Here is a 20112-nt window from a genome sequence, read left to right on the forward strand (position 1 = left end):
CATTACCCTGCTGTCTCCTCTCTCACAGCACAGAGCCTGTCTGGTTATTCATCTCATCAGTGTCAGTACATTACCCTGCTGTCTCCTCTCTCACAGTACAGAGCCTGTCTGGTTATTCATCTCATCAGTGTCAGTACATTACCCTGCTGTCTCCTCTCTCACAGCACAGAGCCTGTCTGGTTATTCATCTCTTCAGTGTCAGTACATTACCCTGCTGTCTCCTCTCTCACAGTACAGAGCCTGTCTGGTTATTCAGCTCTTCATCTCTTCAGTGTCAGTACATTACCCTGCTGTCTCTTCTCACAGCACAGAGCCTGTCTGGTTATTCATCTCTTCAGTGTCAGTACATTACCCTGCTGTCTCCTCTCCCACAGCACAGAGCCTGTCTGGTTATTCATCTCTTCAGTGTCAGTACATTACCCTGCTGTCTCCTCTCTCACAGCACAGAGCCTGTCTGGTTATTCATCTCTTCAGTGTCAGTACATTACCCTGCTGTCTCCTCTCTCATAGCACAGAGCCTGTCTGGTTATTCATCTCTTCATCTCTTCAGTGTCAGTACATTACCCTGCTGTCTCCTCTCTCACAGCACAGAGCCTGTCTGGTTATTCATCTCTTCAGTGTCAGTACATTACCCTGCTGTCTCCTCTCTCACAGTACAGAGCCTGTCTGGTTATTCATCTCATCAGTGTCAGTACATTACCCTGCTGTCTCCTCTCTCACAGCACAGAGCCTGTCTGGTTATTCATCTCTTCAGTGTCAGTACATTACCCTGCTGTCTCCTCTCTCACAGCACAGAGCCTGTCTGCTTATTCATCTCTTCAGTGTCAGTACATTACCCTGCTGTCTCCTCTCTCACAGTACAGAGCCTGTCTGGTTATTCATCTCATCAGTGTCAGTACATTACCCTGCTGTCTCCTCTCTCACAGTACAGAGCCTGTCTGGTTATTCATCTCTTCAGTGTCAGTACATTACCCTGCTGTCTCCTCTCTCACAGTACAGAGCCTGTCTGGTTATTCATCTCTTCAGTGTCAGTACATTACCCTGCTGTCTCTTTTCTCACAGTACAGAGCCTGTCTGGTTATTCATCTCTTCAATGTCAGTACATTACCCTGCTGTCTCCTCTCTCACAGCACAGAGCCTTTCTGGTTATCCATCTATTCAGTGTCAGTACATTACCCTGCTGTCTCCTCTCTCACAGCACAGAGCCTGTCTGGTTATTCATCTCTTCAGTGTCAGTACATTACCCTGCTGTCTCCCCTTTCACAGCACAGAGCCTGTCTGGTTATTCATCTCTTCAGTGTCAGTACATTACCCTACTGTCTCCTCTCTCACAGCACAGAACCTGTCTGGTTATTCATCTCTTCAGTGTCAGTACATTACCCTGCTGTCTCCTCTCCCACAGCACAGAGCCTGTCTGGTTATTCATCTCTTCAGTGTCAGTACATTACCCTGCGGTCTCCTCTCTCACAGCACAGAGCCTGTCTGGTTATTCAGCTCTTCATCTCTTCAGTGTCAGTACATTACCCTGCTGTCTCTTCTCTCACAGCACAGAGCCTGTCTGGTTATTCATATCTTCAGTGTCAGTACATTACCCTGCTGTCTCCTCTCTCACAGTACAGAGCCTGCCTGGTTATTCATCTCTTCAGTGTCAGTACATTACCCTGCTGTTTCCTCTCTCACAGCACAGAGCCTGTCTGGTTATTCATCTCTTCAGTGTCAGTACATTACCCTGCTGTCTCCTCTCTCACAGCACAGAGCCTGTCTGGTTATTCATCTCTTCAGTGTCAGTACATTACCCTGCTGTCTCCTCTCTCACAGTACAGAGCCTGTCTGGTTATTCATCTCTTCAGTGTCAGTACATTACCCTGCTGTCTCCTCTCTCACAGCACAGAGCCTGTCTGGTTATTCATCTCTTCAGTGTCAGTACATTACCCTGCTGTCTCCTCTCTCACAGTACAGAGCCTGTCTGGTTATTCATCTCATCAGTGTCAGTACATTACCCTGCTGTCTCCTCTCTCACAGTACAGAGCCTGTCTGGTTATTCATCTCTTCAGTGTCAGTACATTGCCCTGCTGTCTCCTCTCTCACAGTACAGAGCCTGTCTGGTTATTCATCTCTTCAGTGTCAGTACATTACCCTGCTGTCTCCTCTCTCACAGTACAGAGCCTGTCTGGTTATTCATCTCTTCAGTGTCAGTACATTACCCTGCTGTCTCTTCTCTCACAGTACAGAGCCTGTCTGGTTATTCATCTCTTCAATGTCAGTACATTACCCTGCTGTCTCCTCTCTCACAGCACAGAGCCTTTCTGGTTATCCATCTCTTCAGTGTCAGTACATTACCCTGCTGTCTCCTCTCTCACAGCACAGAGCCTGTCTGGTTATTCATCTCTTCAGTGTCAGTACATTACCCTGCCGTCTCCCCTTTCACAGCACAGAGCCTGTCTGGTTATTCATCTCTTCAGTGTCAGTACATTACCCTACTGTCTCCTCTCTCACAGCACAGAACCTGTCTGGTTATTCATCTCTTCAGTGTCAGTACATTACCCTGCGGTCTCCTCTCTCACAGCACAGAGCCTGTCTGGTTATTCAGCTCTTCATATCTTCAGTGTCAGTACATTACCCTGCTGTCTCTTCTCTCACAGCACAGAGCCTGTCTGGTTATTCATATCTTCATATCTTCAGTGTCAGTACATTACCCTGCTATCTCCTCTCTCACAGCACAGAGCCTGTCTGGTTATTCATCTCTTCAGTGTCAGTACATTACCCTGCTGTCTCCTCTCTCACAGTACAGAGCCTGCCTGGTTATTCATCTCTTCAGTGTCAGTACATTACCCTGCTGTTTCCTCTCTCACAGCACAGAGCCTGTCTGGTTATTCATCTCTTCAGTGTCAGTACATTACCCTGCTGTCTCCTCTCTCACAGCACAGAGCCTGTCTGGTTATTCATCTCTTCAGTGTCAGTACATTACCCTGCTGTCTCCTCTCTCACAGTACAGAGCCTGTCTGGTTATTCATCTCTTCAGTGTCAGTACATTACCCTGCTGTCTCCTCTCTCACAGCACAGAGCCTGTCTGGTTATTCATCTCTTCAGTGTCAGTACATTACCCTGCTGTCTCCTCTCTCACAGTACAGAGCCTGTCTGGTTATTCATCTCATCAGTGTCAGTACATTACCCTGCTGTCTCCTCTCTCACAGTACAGAGCCTGTCTGGTTATTCATCTCTTCAGTGTCAGTACATTACCCTGCTGTCTCCTCTCTCACAGTACAGAGCCTGTCTGGTTATTCATCTCTTCAGTGTCAGTACATTACCCTGCTGTCTCCTCTCTCACAGTACAGAGCCTGTCTGGTTATTCATCTCTTCAATGTCAGTACATTACCCTGCTGTCTCCTCTCTCACAGCACAGAACCTGTCTGGTTATTCATCTCTTCAGTGTCAGTACATTACCCTGCTGTCTCCTCTCCCACAGCACAGAGCCTGTCTGGTTATTCAGCTCTTCATCTCTTCAGTGTCAGTACATTACCCTGCTGTCTCTTCTCTCACAGCACAGAGCCTGTCTGGTTATTCATCTCTTCAGTGTCAGTACATTACCTTGCGGTCTCCTCTCTCACAGCACAGAGCCTGTCTGGTTATTCATCTCTTCAGTGTCAGTACATTACCCTGCTGTCTCTTCTCTCACAGCACAGAGCCTGTCTGGTTATTCATCTCTTCATATCTTCAGTGTCAGTACATTACCCTGCTGTCTCTTCTCTCACAGCACAGAGCCTGTCTGGTTATTCATCTCTTCAGTGTCAGTACATTACCCTGCTGTCTCTTCTCTCACAGCACAGAGCCTGTCTGGTTATTCATCTCTTCAGTGTCAGTGCATTACCCTGCTGTCTCCTCTCTCACAGTACAGTGCCTGCCTGGTTATTCATCTCTTCAGTGTCAGTACATTACCCTGCTGTTTCCTCTCTCACAGTACAGAGCCTGTCTGGTTATTCATCTCTTCAGTGTCAGTACATTACCCTGCTGTCTCCTCTCTCACAGCACAGAGCCTGTCTGGTTATTCATCTCTTCAGTGTCAGTACATTACCCTGCTGTCTCCTCTCCCACAGCACAGAGCCTGTCTGGTTATTCATCTCTTCAGTGTCAGTACATTACCCTGCGGTCTCCTCTCTCACAGCACAGAGCCTGTCTGGTTATTCATCTCTTCAGTGTCAGTACATTACCCTGCTGTTTCCTCTCTCACAGCACAGAGCCTGTCTGGTTATTCAGCTCTTCATCTCTTCAGTGTCAGTACATTACCCTGCTGTCTCTTCTCTCACAGCACAGAGCCTGTCTGGTTATTCATCTCTTCAGTGTCAGTACATTACCCTGCTGTCTCTTCTCTCACAGCACAGAGCCTGTCTGGTTATTCATCTCTTCATATCTTCAGTGTCAGTACATTACCCTGCTATCTCCTCTCTCACAGCACAGAGCCTGTCTGGTTATTCATCTCTTCAGTGTCAGTACATTACCCTGCTGTCTCCTCTCTCACAGTACAGAGCCTGCCTGGTTATTCATCTCTTCAGTGTCAGTACATTACCCTGCTGTTTCCTCTCTCACAGCACAGAGCCTGTCTGGTTATTCATCTCTTCAGTGTCAGTACATTACCCTGCTGTCTCCTCTCTCACAGCACAGAGCCTGTCTGGTTATTCATCTCTTCAGTGTCAGTACATTACCCTGCTGTCTCCTCTCTCACAGTACAGAGCCTGCCTGGTTATTCATCTCTTCAGTGTCAGTACATTACCCTGCTGTTTCCTCTCTCACAGCACAGAGCCTGTCTGGTTATTCATCTCTTCAGTGTCAGTACATTACCCTGCTGTCTCCTCTCTCACAGCACAGAGCCTGTCTGGTTATTCATCTCTTCAGTGTCAGTACATTACCCTGCTGTCTCCTCACTTACAGCACAGAGCCTGTCTGGTTATTCATCTCTTCAGTGTCAGTACATTACCCTGCTGTCTCCTCTCTCACAGTACAGAGCCTGTCTGGTTATTCATCTCTTCAGTGTCAGTACATTACCCTGCTGTCTCCTCTCTCACAGCACAGAGCCTGTCTGGTTATTCATCTCATCTCTTCAGTGTCAGTACATTACCCTGCTGTCTCCTCTCTCACAGTACAGAGCCTGTCTGGTTATTCATCTCATCAGTGTCAGTACATTACCCTGCTGTCTCCTCTCTCACAGTACAGAGCCTGTCTGGTTATTCATCTCTTCAGTGTCAGTACATTACCCTGCTGTCTCCTCTCTCACAGTACAGAGCCTGTCTGGTTATTCATCTCTTCAGTGTCAGTACATTACCCTGCTGTCTCCTCTCTCACAGTACAGAGCCTGTCTGGTTATTCATCTCTTCAATGTCAGTACATTACCCTGCTGTCTCCTATCTCACAGCACAGAGCCTTTCTGGTTATTCATCTCTTCAGTGTCAGTACATTACCCTGCTGTCTCCTCTCTCACAGCACAGAGCCTGTCTGGTTATTCATCTCTTCAGTGTCAGTACATTACCCTGCTGTCTCCCCTTTCACAGCACAGAGCCTGTCTGGTAATTCATCTCTTCAGTGTCAGTACATTACCCTACTGTCTCCTCTCTCACAGCACAGAACCTGTCTGGTTATTCATCTCTTCAGTGTCAGTACATTACCCTGCTGTCTCCTCTCCCACAGCACAGAGCCTGTCTGGTTATTCAGCTCTTCATCTCTTCAGTGTCAGTACATTACCCTGCTGTCTCTTCTCTCACAGCACAGAGCCTGTCTGGTTATTCATCTCTTCAGTGTCAGTACATTACCTTGCGGTCTCCTCTCTCACAGCACAGAGCCTGTCTGGTTATTCATCTCTTCAGTGTCAGTACATTACCCTGCTGTCTCTTCTCTCACAGCACAGAGCCTGTCTGGTTATTCATCTCTTCAGTGTCAGTACATTACCCTGCTGTCTCCTCTCTCACAGCACAGAGCCTGTCTGGTTATTCAGCTCTTCATCTCTTCAGTGTCAGTACATTACCCTGCTGTCTCTTCTCTCACAGCACAGAGCCTGTCTGGTTATTCAGCTCTTCATATCTTCAGTGTCAGTACATTACCCTGCTATCTCCTCTCTCACAGCACAGAGCCTGTCTGGTTATTCATCTCTTCAGTGTCAGTACATTACCCTGCTGTCTCCTCTCTCACAGTACAGTGCCTGCCTGGTTATTCATCTCTTCAGTGTCAGTACATTACCCTGCTGTTTCCTCTCTCACAGCACAGAGCCTGTCTGGTTATTCATCTCTTCAGTGTCAGTACATTACCCTGCTGTCTCCTCTCTCACAGCACAGAGCCTGTCTGGTTATTCATCTCTTCAGTGTCAGTACATTACCCTGCTGTCTCTCTCTCACAGCACAGAGCCTGTCTGGTTATTCATCTCTTCAGTGTCAGTACATTACCCTGCTGTCTCCTCTCTCACAGCACAGAGCCTGTCTGGTTATTCATCTCTTCAGTGTCAGTACATTACCCTGCTGTCTCTTCTCTCACAGCACAGAGCCTGTCTGGTTATTCATCTCTTCAGTGTCAGTACATTACCCTGCTGTCTCCTCTCTCACAGCACAGAGCCTGTCTGGTTATTCAGCTCTTCATCTCTTCAGTGTCAGTACATTACCCTGCTGTCTCTTCTCTCACAGCACAGAGCCTGTCTGGTTATTCAGCTCTTCATATCTTCAGTGTCAGTACATTACCCTGCTATCTCCTCTCTCACAGCACAGAGCCTGTCTGGTTATTCATCTCTTCAGTGTCAGTACATTACCCTGCTGTCTCCTCTCTCACAGTACAGTGCCTGCCTGGTTATTCATCTCTTCAGTGTCAGTACATTACCCTGCTGTTTCCTCTCTCACAGCACAGAGCCTGTCTGGTTATTCATCTCTTCAGTGTCAGTACATTACCCTGCTGTCTCCTCTCTCACAGCACAGAGCCTGTCTGGTTATTCATCTCTTCAGTGTCAGTACATTACCCTGCTGTCTCCTCTCTCACAGCACAGAGCCTGTCTGGTTATTCATCTCTTCAGTGTCAGTACATTACCCTGCTGTCTCCTCTCTCACAGCACAGAGCCTGTCTGGTTATTCATCTCTTCAGTGTCAGTACATTACCCTGCTGTCTCCTCTCTCACAGTACAGAGCCTGTCTGGTTATTCATCTCTTCAGTGTCAGTACATTACCCTGCTGTCTCCTCTCTCACAGCACAGAGCCTGTCTGGTTATTCATCTCTTCAGTGTCAGTACATTACCCTGCTGTCTCCTCTCTCACAGTACAGAGCCTGTCTGGTTATTCATCTCATCAGTGTCAGTACATTACCCTGCTGTCTCCTCTCTCACAGTACAGAGCCTGTCTGGTTATTCATCTCTTCAGTGTCAGTACATTACCCTGCTGTCTCCTCTCTCACAGTACAGAGCCTGTCTGGTTATTCATCTCTTCAGTGTCAGTACATTACCCTGCTGTCTCCTCTCTCACAGTACAGAGCCTGTCTGGTTATTCATCTCTTCAATGTCAGTACATTACCCTGCTGTCTCCTATCTCACAGCACAGAGCCTTTCTGGTTATTCATCTCTTCAGTGTCAGTACATTACCCTGCTGTCTCCTCTCTCACAGCACAGAGCCTGTCTGGTTATTCATCTCTTCAGTGTCAGTACATTACCCTGCTGTCTCCCCTTTCACAGCACAGAGCCTGTCTGGTAATTCATCTCTTCAGTGTCAGTACATTACCCTACTGTCTCCTCTCTCACAGCACAGAACCTGTCTGGTTATTCATCTCTTCAGTGTCAGTACATTACCCTGCTGTCTCCTCTCCCACAGCACAGAGCCTGTCTGGTTATTCAGCTCTTCATCTCTTCAGTGTCAGTACATTACCCTGCTGTCTCTTCTCTCACAGCACAGAGCCTGTCTGGTTATTCATCTCTTCAGTGTCAGTACATTACCTTGCGGTCTCCTCTCTCACAGCACAGAGCCTGTCTGGTTATTCATCTCTTCAGTGTCAGTACATTACCCTGCTGTCTCTTCTCTCACAGCACAGAGCCTGTCTGGTTATTCATCTCTTCATATCTTCAGTGTCAGTACATTACCCTGCTGTCTCCTCTCTCACAGCACAGAGCCTGTCTGGTTATTCATCTCTTCAGTGTCAGTACATTACCCTGCTGTCTCTTCTCTCACAGCACAGAGCCTGTCTGGTTATTCATCTCTTCAGTGTCAGTACATTACCCTGCTATCTCCTCTCTCACAGCACAGAGCCTGTCTGGTTATTCATCTCTTCAGTGTCAGTACATTACCCTGCTGTCTCCTCTCTCACAGTACAGTGCCTGCCTGGTTATTCATCTCTTCAGTGTCAGTACATTACCCTGCTGTTTCCTCTCTCACAGCACAGAGCCTGTCTGGTTATTCATCTCTTCAGTGTCAGTACATTACCCTGCTGTCTCCTCTCTCACAGCACAGAGCCTGTCTGGTTATTCATCTCTTCAGTGTCAGTACATTACCCTGCTGTCTCCTCTCTCACAGCACAGAGCCTGTCTGGTTATTCATCTCTTCAGTGTCAGTACATTACCCTGCTGTCTCCTCTCTCACAGCACAGAGCCTGTCTGGTTATTCATCTCTTCAGTGTCAGTACATTACCCTGCTGTCTCTTCTCTCACAGCACAGAGCCTGTCTGGTTATTCATCTCTTCAGTGTCAGTACATTACCCTGCTGTCTCCTCTCTCACAGCACAGAGCCTGTCTGGTTATTCAGCTCTTCATCTCTTCAGTGTCAGTACATTACCCTGCTGTCTCTTCTCTCACAGCACAGAGCCTGTCTGGTTATTCAGCTCTTCATATCTTCAGTGTCAGTACATTACCCTGCTATCTCCTCTCTCACAGCACAGAGCCTGTCTGGTTATTCATCTCTTCAGTGTCAGTACATTACCCTGCTGTCTCCTCTCTCACAGTACAGTGCCTGCCTGGTTATTCATCTCTTCAGTGTCAGTACATTACCCTGCTGTTTCCTCTCTCACAGCACAGAGCCTGTCTGGTTATTCATCTCTTCAGTGTCAGTACATTACCCTGCTGTCTCCTCTCTCACAGCACAGAGCCTGTCTGGTTATTCATCTCTTCAGTGTCAGTACATTACCCTGCTGTCTCCTCTCTCACAGCACAGAGCCTGTCTGGTTATTCATCTCTTCAGTGTCAGTACATTACCCTGCTGTCTCCTCTCTCACAGCACAGAGCCTGTCTGGTTATTCATCTCTTCAGTGTCAGTACATTACCCTGCTGTCTCCTCTCTCACAGTACAGAGCCTGTCTGGTTATTCATCTCTTCAGTGTCAGTACATTACCCTGCTGTCTCCTCTCTCACAGCACAGAGCCTGTCTGGTTATTCATCTCTTCAGTGTCAGTACATTACCCTGCTGTCTCCTCTCTCACAGTACAGAGCCTGTCTGGTTATTCATCTCATCAGTGTCAGTACATTACCCTGCTGTCTCCTCTCTCACAGTACAGAGCCTGTCTGGTTATTCATCTCTTCAGTGTCAGTACATTACCCTGCTGTCTCCTCTCTCACAGTACAGAGCCTGTCTGGTTATTCATCTCTTCAGTGTCAGTACATTACCCTGCTGTCTCCTCTCTCACAGTACAGAGCCTGTCTGGTTATTCATCTCTTCAATGTCAGTACATTACCCTGCTGTCTCCTATCTCACAGCACAGAGCCTTTCTGGTTATTCATCTCTTCAGTGTCAGTACATTACCCTGCTGTCTCCTCTCTCACAGCACAGAGCCTGTCTGGTTATTCATCTCTTCAGTGTCAGTACATTACCCTGCTGTCTCCCCTTTCACAGCACAGAGCCTGTCTGGTAATTCATCTCTTCAGTGTCAGTACATTACCCTACTGTCTCCTCTCTCACAGCACAGAACCTGTCTGGTTATTCATCTCTTCAGTGTCAGTACATTACCCTGCTGTCTCCTCTCCCACAGCACAGAGCCTGTCTGGTTATTCAGCTCTTCATCTCTTCAGTGTCAGTACATTACCCTGCTGTCTCTTCTCTCACAGCACAGAGCCTGTCTGGTTATTCATCTCTTCAGTGTCAGTACATTACCTTGCGGTCTCCTCTCTCACAGCACAGAGCCTGTCTGGTTATTCATCTCTTCAGTGTCAGTACATTACCCTGCTGTCTCTTCTCTCACAGCACAGAGCCTGTCTGGTTATTCATCTCTTCATATCTTCAGTGTCAGTACATTACCCTGCTGTCTCCTCTCTCACAGCACAGAGCCTGTCTGGTTATTCATCTCTTCAGTGTCAGTACATTACCCTGCTGTCTCTTCTCTCACAGCACAGAGCCTGTCTGGTTATTCATCTCTTCAGTGTCAGTACATTACCCTGCTATCTCCTCTCTCACAGCACAGAGCCTGTCTGGTTATTCATCTCTTCAGTGTCAGTACATTACCCTGCTGTCTCCTCTCTCACAGTACAGTGCCTGCCTGGTTATTCATCTCTTCAGTGTCAGTACATTACCCTGCTGTTTCCTCTCTCACAGCACAGAGCCTGTCTGGTTATTCATCTCTTCAGTGTCAGTACATTACCCTGCTGTCTCCTCTCTCACAGCACAGAGCCTGTCTGGTTATTCATCTCTTCAGTGTCAGTACATTACCCTGCTGTCTCCTCTCTCACAGCACAGAGCCTGTCTGGTTATTCATCTCTTCAGTGTCAGTACATTACCCTGCTGTCTCCTCTCCCACAGCACAGAGCCTGTCTGGTTATTCATCTCTTCAGTGTCAGTACATTACCCTGCGGTCTCTCTCTCACAGCACAGAGCCTGTCTGGTTATTCATCTCTTCAGTGTCAGTACATTACCCTGCTGTTTCCTCTCTCACAGCACAGAGCCTGTCTGGTTATTCAGCTCTTCATCTCTTCAGTGTCAGTACATTACCCTGCTGTCTCTTCTCTCACAGCACAGAGCCTGTCTGGTTATTCATCTCTTCATATCTTCAGTGTCAGTACATTACCCTGCTATCTCCTCTCTCACAGCACAGAGCCTGTCTGGTTATTCATCTCTTCAGTGTCAGTACATTACCCTGCTGTCTCCTCTCTCACAGTACAGAGCCTGCCTGGTTATTCATCTCTTCAGTGTCAGTACATTACCCTGCTGTTTCCTCTCTCACAGCACAGAGCCTGTCTGGTTATTCATCTCTTCAGTGTCAGTACATTACCCTGCTGTCTCCTCTCTCACAGCACAGAGCCTGTCTGGTTATTCATCTCTTCAGTGTCAGTACATTACCCTGCTGTCTCCTCTCTCACAGTACAGAGCCTGTCTGGTTATTCATCTCTTCAGTGTCAGTACATTACCCTGCTGTCTCCTCTCTCACAGTACAGAGCCTGTCTGGTTATTCATCTCATCAGTGTCAGTACATTACCCTGCTGTCTCCTCTCTCACAGTACAGAGCCTGTCTGGTTATTCATCTCTTCAGTGTCAGTACATTACCCTGCTGTCTCCTCTCTCACAGTACAGAGCCTGTCTGGTTATTCATCTCTTCAGTGTCAGTACATTACCCTGCTGTTTCCTCTCTCACAGCACAGAGCCTGTCTGGTTATTCATCTCTTCAGTGTCAGTACATTACCCTGCTGTCTCCTCTCTCACAGTACAGAGCCTGCCTGGTTATTCATCTCTTCAGTGTCAGTACATTACCCTGCTGTTTCCTCTCTCACAGCACAGAGCCTGTCTGGTTATTCATCTCTTCAGTGTCAGTACATTACCCTGCTGTCTCCTCTCTCACAGCACAGAGCCTGTCTGGTTATTCATCTCTTCAGTGTCAGTACATTACCCTGCTGTCTCCTCTCTCACAGTACAGAGCCTGTCTGGTTATTCATCTCTTCAGTGTCAGTACATTACCCTGCTGTCTCCTCTCTCACAGCACAGAGCCTGTCTGGTTATTCATCTCTTCAGTGTCAGTACATTACCCTGCTGTCTCCTCTCTCACAGTACAGAGCCTGTCTGGTTATTCATCTCATCAGTGTCAGTACATTACCCTGCTGTCTCCTCTCTCACAGTACAGAGCCTGTCTGGTTATTCATCTCTTCAGTGTCAGTACATTACCCTGCTGTCTCCTCTCTCACAGTACAGAGCCTGTCTGGTTATTCATCTCTTCAGTGTCAGTACATTACCCTGCTGTTTCCTCTCTCACAGCACAGAGCCTGTCTGGTTATTCAGCTCTTCATCTCTTCAGTGTCAGTACATTACCCTGCTGTCTCTTCTCTCACAGCACAGAGCCTGTCTGGTTATTCATCTCTTCATATCTTCAGTGTCAGTACATTACCCTGCTATCTCCTCTCTCACAGCACAGAGCCTGTCTGGTTATTCATCTCTTCAGTGTCAGTACATTACCCTGCTGTCTCCTCTCTCACAGTACAGAGCCTGCCTGGTTATTCATCTCTTCAGTGTCAGTACATTACCCTGCTGTTTCCTCTCTCACAGCACAGAGCCTGTCTGGTTATTCATCTCTTCAGTGTCAGTACATTACCCTGCTGTCTCCTCTCTCACAGCACAGAGCCTGTCTGGTTATTCATCTCTTCAGTGTCAGTACATTACCCTGCTGTCTCCTCTCTCACAGTACAGAGCCTGTCTGGTTATTCATCTCTTCAGTGTCAGTACATTACCCTGCTGTCTCCTCTCTCACAGCACAGAGCCTGTCTGGTTATTCATCTCTTCAGTGTCAGTACATTACCCTGCTGTCTCCTCTCTCACAGTACAGAGCCTGTCTGGTTATTCATCTCATCAGTGTCAGTACATTACCCTGCTGTCTCCTCTCTCACAGTACAGAGCCTGTCTGGTTATTCATCTCTTCAGTGTCAGTACATTACCCTGCTGTCTCCTCTCTCACAGTACAGAGCCTGTCTGGTTATTCATCTCTTCAGTGTCAGTACATTACCCTGCTGTCTCCTCTCTCACAGTACAGAGCCTGTCTGGTTATTCATCTCTTCAATGTCAGTACATTACCCTGCTGTCTCCTCTCTCACAGCACAGAGCCTTTCTGGTTATTCATCTCTTCAGTGTCAGTACATTACCCTGCTGTCTCCTCTCTCACAGCACAGAGCCTGTCTGGTTATTCATCTATTCAGTGTCAGTACATTACCCTGCTGTCTCCCCTTTCACAGCACAGAGCCTGTCTGGTAATTCATCTCTTCAGTGTCAGTACATTACCCTGCTGTCTCCTCTCCCACAGCACAGAGCCTGTCTGGTTATTCATCTCTTCAGTGTCAGTACATTACCCTGCTGTCTCCTCTCTCACAGCACAGAGCCTGTCTGGTTATTCATCTATTCAGTGTCAGTACATTACCCTGCTGTCTCCCCTTTCACAGCACAGAGCCTGTCTGGTAATTCATCTCTTCAGTGTCAGTACATTACCCTGCTGTCTCCTCTCCCACAGCACAGAACCTGTCTGGTTATTCATCTCTTCAGTGTCAGTACATTACCCTGCTGTCTCCTCTCCCACAGCACAGAGCCTGTCTGGTTATTCAGCTCTTCATCTCTTCAGTGTCAGTACATTACCCTGCTGTCTCTTCTCTCACAGCACAGAGCCTGTCTGGTTATTCATCTCTTCAGTGTCAGTACATTACCTTGCGGTCTCCTCTCTCACAGCACAGAGCCTGTCTGGTTATTCATCTCTTCAGTGTCAGTACATTACCCTGCTGTCTCTTCTCTCACAGCACAGAGCCTGTCTGGTTATTCATCTCTTCATATCTTCAGTGTCAGTACATTACCCTGCTGTCTCCTCTCTCACAGCACAGAGCCTGTCTGGTTATTCATCTCTTCAGTGTCAGTACATTACCCTGCTGTCTCTTCTCTCACAGCACAGAGCCTGTCTGGTTATTCATCTCTTCAGTGTCAGTACATTACCCTGCTATCTCCTCTCTCACAGCACAGAGCCTGTCTGGTTATTCATCTCTTCAGTGTCAGTACATTACCCTGCTGTCTCCTCTCTCACAGTACAGTGCCTGCCTGGTTATTCATCTCTTCAGTGTCAGTACATTACCCTGCTGTTTCCTCTCTCACAGCACAGAGCCTGTCTGGTTATTCATCTCTTCAGTGTCAGTACATTACCCTGCTGTCTCCTCTCTCACAGCACAGAGCCTGTCTGGTTATTCATCTCTTCAGTGTCAGTACATTACCCTGCTGTCTCCTCTCTCACAGCACAGAGCCTGTCTGGTTATTCATCTCTTCAGTGTCAGTACATTACCCTGCTGTCTCCTCTCTCACAGCACAGAGCCTGTCTGGTTATTCATCTCTTCAGTGTCAGTACATTACCCTGCTGTCTCTTCTCTCACAGCACAGAGCCTGTCTGGTTATTCATCTCTTCAGTGTCAGTACATTACCCTGCTGTCTCCTCTCTCACAGCACAGAGCCTGTCTGGTTATTCAGCTCTTCATCTCTTCAGTGTCAGTACATTACCCTGCTGTCTCTTCTCTCACAGCACAGAGCCTGTCTGGTTATTCAGCTCTTCATATCTTCAGTGTCAGTACATTACCCTGCTATCTCCTCTCTCACAGCACAGAGCCTGTCTGGTTATTCATCTCTTCAGTGTCAGTACATTACCCTGCTGTCTCCTCTCTCACAGTACAGTGCCTGCCTGGTTATTCATCTCTTCAGTGTCAGTACATTACCCTGCTGTTTCTCTCTCACAGCACAGAGCCTGTCTGGTTATTCATCTCTTCAGTGTCAGTACATTACCCTGCTGTCTCCTCTCTCACAGCACAGAGCCTGTCTGGTTATTCATCTCTTCAGTGTCAGTACATTACCCTGCTGTCTCCTCTCTCACAGCACAGAGCCTGTCTGGTTATTCATCTCTTCAGTGTCAGTACATTACCCTGCTGTCTCCTCTCTCACAGCACAGAGCCTGTCTGGTTATTCATCTCTTCAGTGTCAGTACATTACCCTGCTGTCTCCTCTCTCACAGTACAGAGCCTGTCTGGTTATTCATCTCTTCAGTGTCAGTACATTACCCTGCTGTCTCCTCTCTCACAGCACAGAGCCTGTCTGGTTATTCATCTCTTCAGTGTCAGTACATTACCCTGCTGTCTCCTCTCTCACAGTACAGAGCCTGTCTGGTTATTCATCTCATCAGTGTCAGTACATTACCCTGCTGTCTCCTCTCTCACAGTACAGAGCCTGTCTGGTTATTCATCTCTTCAGTGTCAGTACATTACCCTGCTGTCTCCTCTCTCACAGTACAGAGCCTGTCTGGTTATTCATCTCTTCAGTGTCAGTACATTACCCTGCTGTCTCCTCTCTCACAGTACAGAGCCTGTCTGGTTATTCATCTCTTCAATGTCAGTACATTACCCTGCTGTCTCCTATCTCACAGCACAGAGCCTTTCTGGTTATTCATCTCTTCAGTGTCAGTACATTACCCTGCTGTCTCCTCTCTCACAGCACAGAGCCTGTCTGGTTATTCATCTCTTCAGTGTCAGTACATTACCCTGCTGTCTCCCCTTTCACAGCACAGAGCCTGTCTGGTAATTCATCTCTTCAGTGTCAGTACATTACCCTACTGTCTCCTCTCTCACAGCACAGAACCTGTCTGGTTATTCATCTCTTCAGTGTCAGTACATTACCCTGCTGTCTCCTCTCCCACAGCACAGAGCCTGTCTGGTTATTCAGCTCTTCATCTCTTCAGTGTCAGTACATTACCCTGCTGTCTCTTCTCTCACAGCACAGAGCCTGTCTGGTTATTCATCTCTTCAGTGTCAGTACATTACCTTGCGGTCTCCTCTCTCACAGCACAGAGCCTGTCTGGTTATTCATCTCTTCAGTGTCAGTACATTACCCTGCTGTCTCTTCTCTCACAGCACAGAGCCTGTCTGGTTATTCATCTCTTCATATCTTCAGTGTCAGTACATTACCCTGCTGTCTCCTCTCTCACAGCACAGAGCCTGTCTGGTTATTCATCTCTTCAGTGTCAGTACATTACCCTGCTGTCTCTTCTCTCACAGCACAGAGCCTGTCTGGTTATTCATCTCTTCAGTGTCAGTACATTACCCTGCTATCTCCTCTCTCACAGCACAGAGCCTGTCTGGTTATTCATCTCTTCAGTGTCAGTACATTACCCTGCTGTCTCCTCTCTCACAGTACAGTGCCTGCCTGGTTATTCATCTCTTCAGTGTCAGTACATTACCCTGCTGTTTCCTCTCTCACAGCACAGAGCCTGTCTGGTTATTCATCTCTTCAGTGTCAGTACATTACCCTGCTGTCTCCTCTCTCACAGCACAGAGCCTGTCTGGTTATTCATCTCTTCAGTGTCAGTACATTACCCTGCTGTCTCCTCTCTCACAGCACAGAGCCTGTCTGGTTATTCATCTCTTCAGTGTCAGTACATTACCCTGCTGTCTCCTCTCCCACAGCACAGAGCCTGTCTGGTTATTCATCTCTTCAGTGTCAGTACATTACCCTGCGGTCTCCTCTCTCACAGCACAGAGCCTGTCTGGTTATTCATCTCTTCAGTGTCAGTACATTACCCTGCTGTTTCCTCTCTCACAGCACAGAGCCTGTCTGGTTATTCAGCTCTTCATCTCTTCAGTGTCAGTACATTACCCTGCTGTCTCTTCTCTCACAGCACAGAGCCTGTCTGGTTATTCATCTCTTCATATCTTCAGTGTCAGTACATTACCCTGCTATCTCCTCTCTCACAGCACAGAGCCTGTCTGGTTATTCATCTCTTCAGTGTCAGTACATTACCCTGCTGTCTCCTCTCTCACAGTACAGAGCCTGCCTGGTTATTCATCTCTTCAGTGTCAGTACATTACCCTGCTGTTTCCTCTCTCACAGCACAGAGCCTGTCTGGTTATTCATCTCTTCAGTGTCAGTACATTACCCTGCTGTCTCCTCTCTCACAGCACAGAGCCTGTCTGGTTATTCATCTCTTCAGTGTCAGTACATTACCCTGCTGTCTCCTCTCTCACAGTACAGAGCCTGTCTGGTTATTCATCTCTTCAGTGTCAGTACATTACCCTGCTGTCTCCTCTCTCACAGTACAGAGCCTGTCTGGTTATTCATCTCATCAGTGTCAGTACATTACCCTGCTGTCTCCTCTCTCACAGTACAGAGCCTGTCTGGTTATTCATCTCTTCAGTGTCAGTACATTACCCTGCTGTCTCCTCTCTCACAGTACAGAGCCTGTCTGGTTATTCATCTCTTCAGTGTCAGTACATTACCCTGCTGTTTCCTCTCTCACAGCACAGAGCCTGTCTGGTTATTCATCTCTTCAGTGTCAGTACATTACCCTGCTGTCTCCTCTCTCACAGTACAGAGCCTGCCTGGTTATTCATCTCTTCAGTGTCAGTACATTACCCTGCTGTTTCCTCTCTCACAGCACAGAGCCTGTCTGGTTATTCATCTCTTCAGTGTCAGTACATTACCCTGCTGTCTCCTCTCTCACAGCACAGAGCCTGTCTGGTTATTCATCTCTTCAGTGTCAGTACATTACCCTGCTGTCTCCTCTCTCACAGTACAGAGCCTGTCTGGTTATTCATCTCTTCAGTGTCAGTACATTACCCTGCTGTCTCCTCTCTCACAGCACAGAGCCTGTCTGGTTATTCATCTCTTCAGTGTCAGTACATTACCCTGCTGTCTCCTCTCTCACAGTACAGAGCCTGTCTGGTTATTCATCTCATCAGTGTCAGTACATTACCCTGCTGTCTCCTCTCTCACAGTACAGAGCCTGTCTGGTTATTCATCTCTTCAGTGTCAGTACATTACCCTGCTGTCTCCTCTCTCACAGTACAGAGCCTGTCTGGTTATTCATCTCTTCAGTGTCAGTACATTACCCTGCTGTTTCCTCTCTCACAGCACAGAGCCTGTCTGGTTATTCAGCTCTTCATCTCTTCAGTGTCAGTACATTACCCTGCTGTCTCTTCTCTCACAGCACAGAGCCTGTCTGGTTATTCATCTCTTCATATCTTCAGTGTCAGTACATTACCCTGCTATCTCCTCTCTCACAGCACAGAGCCTGTCTGGTTATTCATCTCTTCAGTGTCAGTACATTACCCTGCTGTCTCCTCTCTCACAGTACAGAGCCTGCCTGGTTATTCATCTCTTCAGTGTCAGTACATTACCCTGCTGTTTCCTCTCTCACAGCACAGAGCCTGTCTGGTTATTCATCTCTTCAGTGTCAGTACATTACCCTGCTGTCTCCTCTCTCACAGCACAGAGCCTGTCTGGTTATTCATCTCTTCAGTGTCAGTACATTACCCTGCTGTCTCCTCTCTCACAGTACAGAGCCTGTCTGGTTATTCATCTCTTCAGTGTCAGTACATTACCCTGCTGTCTCCTCTCTCACAGCACAGAGCCTGTCTGGTTATTCATCTCTTCAGTGTCAGTACATTACCCTGCTGTCTCCTCTCTCACAGTACAGAGCCTGTCTGGTTATTCATCTCATCAGTGTCAGTACATTACCCTGCTGTCTCCTCTCTCACAGTACAGAGCCTGTCTGGTTATTCATCTCTTCAGTGTCAGTACATTACCCTGCTGTCTCCTCTCTCACAGTACAGAGCCTGTCTGGTTATTCATCTCTTCAGTGTCAGTACATTACCCTGCTGTCTCCTCTCTCACAGTACAGAGCCTGTCTGGTTATTCATCTCTTCAATGTCAGTACATTACCCTGCTGTCTCCTCTCTCACAGCACAGAGCCTTTCTGGTTATTCATCTCTTCAGTGTCAGTACATTACCCTGCTGTCTCCTCTCTCACAGCACAGAGCCTGTCTGGTTATTCATCTATTCAGTGTCAGTACATTACCCTGCTGTCTCCCCTTTCACAGCACAGAGCCTGTCTGGTAATTCATCTCTTCAGTGTCAGTACATTACCCTGCTGTCTCCTCTCCCACAGCACAGAGCCTGTCTGGTTATTCATCTCTTCAGTGTCAGTACATTACCCTGCTGTCTCCTCTCTCACAGCACAGAGCCTGTCTGGTTATTCATCTCTTCAGTGTCAGTACATTACCCTGCTGTCTCCTCTCCCACAGCACAGAGCCTGTCTGGTTATTCATCTATTCAGTGTCAGTACATTACCCTGCTGTCTCCTCTCTCACAGCACAGAGCCTGTCTGGTTATTCATCTCATCAGTGTCAGTACATTACCCTGCTGTCTCCTCTCTCACAGCACAGAGCCTGTCTGGTTATTCATCTCTCCTGTCCCTGTTTATATCTGTATGTTTAAGTTCCAGTTCCATCACATAACGTTGTTGACTTGGGCACCGTTTGAATTTCGATCATCTTGGATTCAGTCATTCCACACCCTACCTGAGTGTGAATAATGTTTCACTGGCTGTTGCTTTGGACCGAAAGTCTGGATAAAATATTGTTTAATGGCACTTCCAAACATTCTCTGTTACTTAAAAAAGTAAAAAGGTCTCACAGAGCAATTTCTGTAGAGCCGCATTCCACACTCATTAAACGACCACTCACCCGTGGCGACGCACCTTGGCGATATGGTTGCCATGGCAAGTGGGAACGTGATAGAAAGCAAGCGGACCGTGTCTAACTTCATTTAGAGTGAAGCAGAGCCAGGTCTGGTCTGCCTTTATGGCAAATGACAGGTCAATCACTTAGTGTAAATGAAAGATGTTGTTTTTTACAGGAGCCCATTACGGGCTGCAGAATTACCCCACGGTAACTTTGTGGGTTGCTATGGCGGGTTGCTATGGCCAATCTAGATTCCTCTCAATCCCTCATCATCACCAGCTCCTGGGCATGTAGCAGGGAGACCTGTCCGGTTGGAGTTTAGTCCTCTGACTTTCTAACCAACGTTTCTGGTCTGCGTAGGCGTGATGAAGCAACAAACGAAGGACCGGTGCTGGAGCTGGTTTAGTGGGAGGGTTGCCAACTCACAAATAAACAGAAAGATAGGAGGAGGAGAATGGATGAGGAGGAAAGGAGGATGAGAAAGTGGACAGAGGAGGAAGAGGGAAGGAGGGGAGGAGGAGAAAGTGGTGTGATATCAACAGACCTGTCCTAGGATTCCTCCCAGCATGGTCCATATGACCTGGCCCTCACTCCTCAGAACACTGTTGAGATTCTGCAGGTCCTCCAGAGACTCACACAGCTACAGAAAGGGAGAGACACACAGGTTATGTTGT

General features: G+C 47.5%; 1 protein-coding gene across 6 annotated transcripts in view; it reads right to left on the reverse strand.

Annotated features, from left to right (window-relative positions):
- Positions 1–20112, reverse strand: part of LOC124012546 (PHD finger protein 14-like) — a 166807-nt gene that overhangs the window by 85826 nt on the left and 60869 nt on the right. For all 6 annotated transcript variants that reach the window (XR_006834737.1, XM_046326294.1, XM_046326295.1 and 3 more), the window contains exon 13: positions 19983–20078. Coding sequence is in view for 5 of the 6 variants with exons in the window: in XM_046326294.1 (XP_046182250.1) it covers positions 19983–20078 (96 nt within the window). In the remaining variant the exon portion in view is untranslated. The remainder of the gene's footprint in view (positions 1–19982; positions 20079–20112) is intronic.

This window comes from Oncorhynchus gorbuscha, linkage group LG24 (genome assembly GCF_021184085.1).
Source record: "Oncorhynchus gorbuscha isolate QuinsamMale2020 ecotype Even-year linkage group LG24, OgorEven_v1.0, whole genome shotgun sequence".
In the NCBI taxonomy this organism is placed as follows: domain Eukaryota; kingdom Metazoa; phylum Chordata; class Actinopteri; order Salmoniformes; family Salmonidae; genus Oncorhynchus; species Oncorhynchus gorbuscha.